General features: G+C 57.7%; 2 protein-coding genes across 3 annotated transcripts; one reads left to right on the top strand and one right to left on the bottom strand.

The window, feature by feature from the left end:
• Nucleotides 1-4,796: 4,796 nt before the first annotated feature.
• LOC119099329 (uncharacterized) lies at nt 4,797-5,825 on the top strand (the record flags this gene model as incomplete). Its single annotated transcript, XM_037222461.1, is given in 1 exon segment — nt 4,797-5,825. A coding segment is annotated over 1 exon segment (995 nt), but the record flags the coding sequence as incomplete, so codon positions are not given.
• A 1,521-nt stretch (nt 5,826-7,346) lies between these two features.
• On the bottom strand, nt 7,347-10,250 carry LOC119099328 (spore wall protein 2). 2 transcript variants are annotated; one of them, XM_037222460.1, is made up of 4 exons: nt 9,819-10,250; nt 9,059-9,653; nt 8,566-8,793; nt 7,347-8,295 (listed from the first exon to the last, which is right to left on the bottom strand). In XM_037222460.1, exons 2-4 carry the CDS (start codon nt 9,369-9,371, stop codon nt 7,373-7,375), a joined length of 1,464 nt encoding a protein of 487 aa, XP_037078355.1. In that variant the 5' UTR covers nt 9,372-9,653; nt 9,819-10,250; the 3' UTR covers nt 7,347-7,372. The 2 variants fall into 2 exon arrangements, with proteins under 2 accessions (XP_037078355.1, XP_037078354.1); XM_037222459.1 differs by having other exon boundaries at nt 9,059-10,250.
• Nucleotide 10,251: the final 1 nt, after the last annotated feature.

Raw genomic sequence — 10,251 nt, 5'->3', positions numbered from 1 at the left:
CTCGGCACCGACAGCACGATCTGCGCAATTGGCTCACCGCAAGGCGAGCCGGGCCCTAACATGGTACAAAAGTAGACATGGTGTACAAGACTGCTCACTTAAAAATATGGAGTTGACATGTACAAAGGAAGTGAAGCGCTCCACTGCTGCACTAGTATGCCCATCATCTTAGGTCTCATCAGCTTGAAACAGTTCAATGAACTCACCCACTCAAACACTACAAAATTAATGCCCGCCGCTATCCTTCGTTACAAGTATGCAAGATAAAGCACACAGCAATTATGACGTCTTCATCCTGACGGTGATGCCAAGCATCACTGACGCACAAAAGGCACGACGGCCAGCGGCCTGTCTCTCGCCTGAGAGATAGCTTGGGAGAAATTAATGCTGGCCTCCGGCTGTCTCCAAATTGAGCTCTAGCACGTGCACGAGTGCGCACGGTGGCAACCATCTCCCTCACTGTGTCCTCGCAATATCTTTTGATATGGTATCCGATGACGCAATTCCACTGCACCCTCGAGACGCATAAGATCACTTTTGGCACCCTCCATCGACAACGCTCGGATTGCTTCCACTCGTCCGTCTGCGCTCGCTCGCTCGCTCGCTCGGTTCATCCGACGTTGGCTCATCTCTTCCTCTGCGCCGCCTTGATCATCATCTTCTTCAGCAGCGTCTGGGGCTGACAACTCTTGGGGTCGCAGGACATCATGCCATTCTGGCCGCACCTGAAGTAGTAAAAGGGAGGGTCAGTTTCAATACCATAGTTTTCTGTCACGACCTTAATCGTGAGTTATCATTTTACTTTTCATAATGTCACCTTTTAAACGACAAGTAAGTGACTGCATGTTAGTATATGACGGCTAGGTGGCCGCATGAGGAACAAGACCAAAGAAAATGTCTGTGAGGAGTGGAAAAAGGCTATCGATATGCTTAAATTTAGAACAACAGTGTTACCACACCAAAGTACATATTACGAGCCCATAGAACGGAGACAACGCAACTAATTTCAACCACAACTATGGGATTTTCAAATTGTTCATTTCCATTGACATCTCATGATATGAACCGACATCGAACCCAGACTTTCTACTGACCTGCATTCGAGGCACGGTCCTGAGGCGGCCTCGACAATCTGGTCGACCTGGTAGAAAACGCCTTGGATCTCGCAGCCCTGAACCTCAAACTCGGTCTCGACCGAGACTGCGCTCGCGGTGGTTGACTCCGGCTTGGTCAGGTTGAAGGCGTTCTCCTCGACGGCGCACTCGTAGCGCGGGCAGCAGAAGCCGTCGATCGGCTGCTCCATACAGCCAGGCACCGGCGGCGGGCACGACTGCTGCAGGCAGATGATGTCGCCGCGGAAGCAGAAGCAGAAGTCGCACGGGTTGTCACGCGGAATCTGCTGCGCCGACACGTACACCTTGCCGTCAAACAGGCACGCGCCCGGCCCCAGGAACACGTTCGTCGTGGTCGTCGTCGATGTCGTGGTTGAGGTGGAGGTCGACGAGCCGGAGTCGGAGTCAGAACCACTGCCGGTGCCGTAGGCGTTGTCAGAACTGCCGGTCTGGGAAGAGGCACCGGAGCCAACTGCTGCGCCGTCGCCGTCAACAAAATTTTCACCGACGCTGGCGCCGTTCACCTCCTCGTCAGAGATGTCTGTGGCGTTTTCAAACTCCTCTGGCCTGACGGTAGCCAGCATATCAAGCACCTCGTCGGTTACAGAAATCATCTGGGATTCGCCGCTGTGGTCGCCACCTGCGCCCCCAGAGACGGCTGGCCCACCGCCGCCATCCGCCAACGCGCCACCGTGACTGGCGCCGGGGGTCTGCGGGGCGCCGCCGGGCAATGAGCCCGTCGTCTCCGTGGTGGTCGAGTTCTTGCCGTCGGCGCCGGTGATGGTGGTAACAATCGTCTGGCTGGTGTCGGAGGTAGGTTCGACGCCGGCGTTGAAGCCCGCGATTTCGGGCGGCTGCGCTGGCCGGGTGGATGTTGACACGGTGGTCTGCGTCGTAGTGGTGTTGCGACCGGTCGGGTAGGCCACGAACGTTTCCACCACGGTGGTGGTTGTAGTGACGGTGATGAAGCCGGAAAGACTGTTGGGACTCGGCTTCGTGGTCGTGACGACGGTGGTGGTGGTCGTCTCGACGACCATGAGACCGGGAATGACAACCAGGCCACCGTAGCTGCCCTCACCGCCGGAGATAACGGAGGAGGAACCTTGACCGGAACCACCGCCCTGACCACCAGTGATAACCGAGGTGCTGGAGCCTCCACCTGAGTGGTCACCCGAGGTTGTGCTGGATTCGCCCGTCGGCAGGTAGCCGCTGCTGCCGGTCGTTTCTGTCACCGTGGTGGAAGTCGAGGAGTCACCCTCGCCCCCTGAGCCTTCTCCTCCATCGGTAATCACTGTGCTGGTGGAAGTGGCAGAGCCTGGAGCAGCTGCGCCTGCGCCTCCCTCCGTCACCACGGTAGTGGTGGTTGTAGTTGTGGTTGAGCCACCAGTGCCCGACGCGCCTTCGCCCTGAGCCGCGTCACCAGTAATCGTGCCCGATGGTCCGGTGCCGCCAGAGCCCTCAGAGACTTCAGTGGTTTCAGTGATGGTCGTTGCGCCCTCGCCATCCTCGCCACCTTCGGTGGTGACGACTGTGGTGGTGGTCGTTGTGGTGATGGCGCCACTGCCAGCAGGACAGTTTGCGCCAGTGCAGCCAGCGCCTGGGGTGGAGGAACCAGTTCCGGATCCATGCTGTCCCTCGCCTCCCTCAGTGGTGACGACAGTGGTGGTGGTGGTTGTGGACCCACCAGCACCAGCTGGGCAGTCTGTACCCGTGCATCCAGCACCCGAAGTGGAGGAACCAGCACCGAACCCAGGTTTCCCTTCGTCAACAGTGACAACTGTGGTGGTGGTTGTCGTGGATCCATCAGAGCCAGCGGGACAATTTGCACCCGAGCAGCCAACACCTGATGAAGAGGGGCCGGCGTCGAGTCCAGCCTGTCCTTCACCTTGTTCGGTGGTCACGATAGTGGTCGTGGTGGATGTGGATCCATCAGCACCGGCAGGGCAGTTAGGTCCGTTGCACAAGACTCCTGAGGCTCCTGATCCTTCAATGACTGCAGTTCCAGACTGGTCCTCACTTCCCTCAGCCGTCTCTGACGTTACGACAGTTGTGGTAACAGTCGTGGACCCGCCTGCGCCTGCGGGACAGTTGGAGCCGGTGCAGCCAGCTCCTGTAGCCGTTGATTGGTCAGCGATCCCAGACTGTTCGACGCCCCCTTCGGTGGTGACGACAGTGGTGGTGGTTGTGGATCCCCCCACATCCCCTGGGGATGCAGAGGATTGTGCCTGCCCTCCGCTTCCTTCCAAACTCTCAGAGGTTACTGTTGTAGTAGTGGTGGTGATCGTTCCATGTTCACCGGCAGGGCAGTTGGGTCCGGTGCACTCAGTGCCAGGTTCTCCCGCAGTGACTCCAGTGGAAACATCTCCCGGCTGTCCCTCTCCTCCTTCCGGGATCTCAGATGTTACCACAGTAGTGGTAGTGGTGGTCGTTCCATGTTCACCGGCAGGGCAGTTGGGTCCGGTGCACTCAGTGCCAGGTTCTCCCGCAGTGACTCCTGTGGTAACATCTCCCAGCTGTCCCTCTCCTCCTTCCGGGATCTCGGATGTTACCACAGTAGTGGTAGTGGTGATCGTTCCATCCTCACCAGCGGGGCAGTTGGGTCCGGTGCACTCAGTGCCAGGTTCTCCCGCAGTGACTCCAGAGGTAGCATCTCCCTGCTGTCCCTCTCCTCCTTCCGGGATCTCGGATGTTACCACAGTAGTGGTAGTGGTGATCGTTCCATCCCCACCAGCAGGGCAGTTGGGTCCGGTGCACTCAATGCCAGGTTCTCCCGCAATGACTCCAGTGGTAGCGTCTCCCGGCTGTCCTTCTCCTCCTTCCGGGATCTCAGATGTTACCACAGTAGTGGTAGTGGTGGTCGTTCCATGTTCACCGGCAGGGCAGTTGGGTCCGGTGCACTCAGTGCCAGGTTCTCCCGCAATGACTCCAGTGGTAGCGTCTCCCGGCTGTCCTTCTCCTCCTTCCGGGATCTCAGATGTTACCACAGTAGTGGTAGTGGTGGTCGTTCCATGTTCACCGGCAGGGCAGTTGGGTCCGGTACACCCAGTGCCAGGTTCTCCCGCAGTGACTCCAGTGGTAGCGTCTCCCGGCTGTCCTTCTCCTCCTTCCGGGATCTCGGATGTTACCACAGTAGTGGTAGTGGTGATCGTTCCATCCTCACCAGTGGGGCAGTTGGGTCCGGTGCACCCAGTGCCAGGTTCTCCCGCAATGACTCCAGTGGTAGCGTCTCCCGGCTGTCCCTCTCCTCCTTCCGGGATCTCGGATGTTACCACAGTAGTGGTAGTGGTGATCGTTCCATCCTCACCAGTAGGGCAGTTGGGTCCGGTACACCCAGTGCCAGGTTCTCCCGCAGTGACTCCAGTGGTAACGTCTCCCGGCTGTCCTTCTGCTCCTTCAGGGATCTCAGATGTTACCACAGTAGTGGTAGTGGTGATCGTTCCATCCTCACCAGTGGGGCAGTTGGGTCCGGTGCACTCAGTGCCAGGTTCTCCCGCAATGACTCCAGTGGTAGCGTCTCCCGGCTGTCCTTCTCCCCCTTCCGGGATCTCAGATGTTACCACAGTAGTGGTAGTGGTGATCGTTCCATCCTCACCAGTAGGGCAGTTGGGTCCCGTGCACCCAGTGCCAGGTTCTCCAGCAATGGCTCCAGTGGTAGCGTCTCCCGGCTGTCCTTCTCCTTCTTCTGGGATCTCGGATGTTACCACAGTAGTGGTAGTGGTGATCGTTCCATCCTCACCAGCGGGGCAGTTGGGTCCGGCGCACTCAGTGCCAGGTTCTCCCACAATGACTCCAGTGGTAGCGTCTCCCGGCTGTCCCTCTCCTCCTTCCGGGATCTCGGATGTCACCACAGAAGTGGTAGTGGTGATCGTTCCATCCTCACCAGCGGGGCAGTTGGGTCCGGTGCACTCAGTGCCAGGTTCTCCCGCAGTGACTCCAGTGGTAGCGTCTCCCGGCTGTCCTTCTCCTCCTTCCGGGATCTCGGATGTCACCACAGTAGTGGTAGTGGTGATCGTTCCATCCTCACCAGCGGGGCAGTTGGGTCCGGTACACTCAGTGCCAGGTTCTCCCGCAGTGACTCCAGTGGTAACGTCTCCCGGCTGTCCCTCTCCTCCTTCCGGGATCTCGGATGTTACCACAGTAGTGGTAGTGGTGATCGTTCCATCCTCACCAGCAGGGCAGTTGGGTCCGGTGCACTCAGTGCCAGGTTCTCCCGCAGTGACTCCAGTGGTAACGTCTCCCGGCTGTTCTTCTCCTCCTTCCGGGATCTCGGATGTTACCACAGTAGTGGTAGTGGTGATCGTTCCATCCTCACCAGTAGGGCAGTTGGATCCGGCGCACTCAGTGCCAGGTTCTCCCGCAATGACTCCAGTGGTAACGTCTCCCGGCTGTCCTTCTGCTCCTTCAGGGATCTCAGATGTTACCACAGTAGTGGAAGTGGTGATCGTTCCATCCTCACCAGTAGGGCAGTTGGGTCCAGTGCACTCAGTGCCAGGTTCTCCCGCAATGACTCCAGTGGTAACGTCTCCCGGCTGTCCTTCTCCTCCTTCCGGGATCTCAGATGTTACCACAGTAGTAGTAGTAGTGCTTGTTCCATCCTCACCAGCAGGACAGTTGGGTCCGGTGCAGGTTCCAGTAACAGGTACTCCGGGCTCCCCTTGGGCTGTGTTCTGGCTTTCTGAATCCTCGATCACGGAAGAAGAGCTTTCTGGAGGCGCTGGGGTTTCGTTCTCGATGACAACAACGATCCCGTCCTGGCCGGTCCCTTCCTCAACATTTCCCGGAGAGATGCCAATGCTGGTGGATCCATCCACCGCCTCTTCAGTTGGATATACAGCACTGATACCATTGTCGGTAGTCTCCTTCCCTGACTCAGGGTCGACGATCATTGTTTCTGACTCAGTTGAGCCAGTGGTAGAAGACGATTCAGGAGTAGATGGAGATTCGATACCCTCGACAGGCTTTTCGCTCCCCTCGGGGATCTGTACAACGCCCTCTTCAGATTCAGAGACACCCTCAGGGACTTCGTCACTTTCCGCGGTGCCAGCACCTGGCTCGGCGCCTCCCAAAACACCATCAGTGTCGATTGGAGCTTGGATCCCGTCTTGCCCTGAGATTGGCTCTAGGTCATCAACTTGCTGAGGTTGAGAGCCAGTGGCGTCCGTCACGAGTGTGTCGATGGTGGTCTGATCGTTTGGATCCGTGGGAGTAATAACGCCCTCTTCCGCCTCCCCACTGCCCTTGTCGGTACTCTCTTCACTTCCTTCTTCAGGCCCAGTGGGTAGATCCTGGGGGCCTTGCCCGCTTCCCTGGACACCAGGATCGGTCTCAACATCTCCAACTCCAAGGACATCTTCAATATTATTATCTGTATCTGGCTCTTCCTGTCCTGATCCTAGCTCCAGACCATCGCCATCCTGAGACGGCTTTTCTTCACTGCCATCTGTTGTCACCTGGTCAGGAACCCCCTGACCGGCTCCAGCTTCGGGGCTGATAGGTTTGTGATCACCCACTGCCGGCTTATCCTCGCCCTCTACCGACTGAATTTCACCCACGGTAGACCCTTCAGCACCTTCAACAGATCCAACATTGGGATCTTTTGGCTTATCGTCACTTCCGCTTCCCTCCTCAGGAATTTCGCTACTTTCATGGATACCAGTGTCTGGGCTATGCTCGCCGAGCCCCAGGACGTCCTCAGTGGCATCTGTTTCATTTTCCTCCTGTCCTGAGCCTGGCTCTAGGTCATCTTGATGAGCTGTAGAACCACTGCCCTCAGTTACCAGTTGGTCATCGATGTCCTGATCAATTCCGGTAGTGGGACCCGCCGGCTTGTCTTCGCTCTGAACAGATCCAGCGTTAGGGTCGGTGGGTTTGTCCTCACCTTCCAAAGGCTCTCCATCGCTCTCGGACCCACCAACAGGATCGACGGGTTTATCGCCGTGCTTCGACCGCCTCGCCGATGCCACCACCAGCTCCGAGTATGGAATCCTCAGGGTCCTTGCCACTTCCTTGTACACCAGCATCTGAATCCCCGTCTTCGAATTCCGGAACATCCCCAATGTCGATCTCAGTTTGAGTCTCCTGTTGTCCTGAGCCTACTTCGAGGCCATCGCCTTGCTGAGAAGGGAGGTCCACTGCCTTCTGTCGTCAGCTGGTCGATGACTTCCTGACCAGGTCCGGCATCGGGACTTGTAGGCCTGGTATCAGCATCCACAGGCTTATCCACGTCCTCTGCGGGTTTTTCATTGCTGTCCACTGGCTTATCAACACCCTCGGCAACCCCTCCGGCAACAGGATCGCCGGGACTGTGAACGTCCTTCACCAGCCTCTGAAACACCATCGACGGATTCGGGTGTGAAATCCTCGGGATCCTCACCACTTCCCTGTACACCAGCATCTGGCTCCCCGCTTACGGATTCCAGAACATCTTCAATATCGATTTCGTTGTCAATGATCTGTTCTGAGCCCGTATTGGGATCATTGCCTTGCTGAGATAGAGATCCACTTCCCTCTGTCACCAGCTGGTCAGCGGGACCCTGGTCAGATCCGGAAGCAGGGTCAGTTGGTTTGTTCTCGCCTTCAGTGTTTCCAGTAACAGCATCGGTGGGACTAGTCTCGCCCTCTGCAGCTCCGTCATCGCCTTCGGCAGGCTCCACAGCAACCTGAGAAGATCCCGCCGCGGGATCAGTGGGCTTCTCCTCACCCTCAGCCGATTCTGTTGTAGGCACCGTGGGCTTTTCCTCACCCTCCACAGGCTTGTCTTCACCCTCTAGGGTTTCATCGCTAGTCTGACTGGAACCTTCAGCAGTGTCTATTGGCTGATCCCCACTTCCAAGGACGTTGTCGTCCACACCTTGTCCTCCACTGCCTCCGGAAACATCGATGTTGCTATCGATGGGCGTTTCTTGCGAGCCGTGACCAGGGATGTTATCTTCGCCCGGCAGAGGTAGGTAGGTACCCTCCTCGCTACCAGGCTCACCCTCCTGACTAGTCGATGCTGGCTTCTCCGTGCTCGGCTGTTCGATGCCCGGGCCCTCCGTGGAGGGTGACTGGACGTCTGGGGCTGCGGTGGAGACGCTGATAACCTCCTGGCCCGGTCCTTCCGTAGTGACGACGACAGAACCAGACGACACGCCGCCGGGCAGCTCTGACGCCGTCAGATTCAGGCTCTCCAGCACCGAGATGTCTGTAACAGCAAAACGACAGTCCCATGTATAAATTATAAAAAACTTGGCCCAGAGTCATAACCAGAAGGATAGCAGACATGCGACGGAAGTCATCCATATAACCACGATCAAAATTTCCCAATGTTATCACGGTTTGTTATCGCTGGATACAGCTGACTAGTGACGTACTGTGATATGTATCTCAGTTTCATGCCTTTCTCTCGTGACTTTAACATAAGTAAGCGTTATTCACAGCTATTGGGATCTCGGCTGACTCCCTGCGTACTCACCGCATGAGTATTCGGAAGGGCAGCACTGCCCAGCCTTGGCCGCCAGCGGGCGGCAGTCCATGCCCTCCAGCTCGTCTGGCCGTCTGCACACCTGCGTGGCGCACACCACCTCGCCGCTCAGGCACAGGCAGTACTTGCACGGGTCCGGATGAGTAATGACGTCACCCTCGTCATGGATCACGCCGTCCAGATAACACTGCAGCGTGACGGGGGGCTCCACCGTGTTACCTGTGGAGAAGGAAGGGCAGGTGAGCGAGGAATCCACAGAATGCTAGTGGTAACGAAAATGTATCGTGCGCATCTTGCAGCTGTAAAGGTAACAAAGGCCACCGTGATTTTACGCGCGGTGATAAATGTTCGCTTTACTTCATTACAATATATTGCTTTCAACAGAAACCACTTGAAAGATATCCTCTGGCTTATCCAAGACCTTTTAAATAAAAACCGCTAATCAAACTCCATTGCCATCCTTGGGCACGAAGCTAATACTCACTGCAATCGTAAGCGGGGCAGCACGACCCTTTGGTATAGTACGGTCGGCAGTTGCCCGTGGGCGCAACAGGACAGCTGCGAGTCTTGCACTCCATGACCGAGTTGGAGCAGACGCAGCTGATCTGACACTGGCTGCTGGTAGGCACTGAGACGCCTGATCCGTAGGTAACGCCGTCAATCAGGCACGAGCCTTCGCCGGGCACTGCTGCCGTCGGCCCATCCTCCTTGTCCTCGGCCTCCGTTTGACTGGCGCTCTCGAGAGTCTGTTCCTGTTCTCCACCGGCAGGCAGGTCTGTAGAGGTCTCTCCTGGCATCGAGTCAGCCGGCTGGACACCAGCAACGGTTTCGTCCGTTTCAGATCCAGGGATCACTTCGGCTGGCTTGGAATCATCGGTGGTCTCAGAGCCAGGGATCACTTCGGCTGGCTGGGAACCATCGGCAGTCTCAGAGCCAGGGGTTACTTCGCCGGGCTGAGAACCATCGGTGGTCTCAGAGCCGGGAACCACCTCGACGGGCTTGTAGTCGTCGGTACTCCCAGAGCCAGGGGTCACTTCGCCGGGCTGGGAACCATCGGTAGTCTCAGAGCCAGGAGTCACCTCGCCGGGCTGGGAGCCATCGGTAGTCTCAGAGCCAGGGGTTACTTCGCCGGGCTGAGAACCATCGGTGGTCTCAGAGCCGGGAACCACCTCGACGGGCTTGTAGTCGTCGGTACTCCCAGAGCCAGGGGTCACTTCGCCGGGCTGGGAACCATCGGAAGTCACCTCGCCGGGCTGGGAACCATCGGTGGTCTCAGAGCCAGGGATCACTTGGCCGGGCTGGGAACCATCGGCAGTCTCAGAGCCAGGAGTCACCTCGCCGGGCTGGGAACCATCGGTAGTCTCAGAGCCAGGGGTCACTTCGCCGGGCTGGGAACCATCGGTGGTCTCAGAGCCGGGAACCACTTCGGCGGGCTTGTAGTCGTCGGTACTCCCAGAGCCAGGAGTCACTTGGCCGGGCTGGGAACCATCGGCAGTCTCAGAGCCAGGGATCGCTTCGCCGGGCTGGGAACCATCGGCAATCTCAGAGCCAGGAGTCACCTCGCCGGGCTGGGAACCATCGGTAGTCTCAGAGCCAGGGGTCACTTCGCCGGGCTGGGAACCATCGGTGGTCTCAGAGCCAGGAATCACCTCGCCGGGCTGGGAGCCATCGGCAGTC

This window comes from Pollicipes pollicipes, unplaced genomic scaffold, assembly GCF_011947565.3.
Source record: "Pollicipes pollicipes isolate AB1234 unplaced genomic scaffold, Ppol_2.1 Scaffold_4740;HRSCAF=5597_pilon_pilon_pilon, whole genome shotgun sequence".
Classification (NCBI taxonomy): Eukaryota; Metazoa; Arthropoda; class Thecostraca; order Pollicipedomorpha; family Pollicipedidae; genus Pollicipes; species Pollicipes pollicipes.
This window is presented reverse-complemented; position numbering and strand designations above follow the sequence as displayed.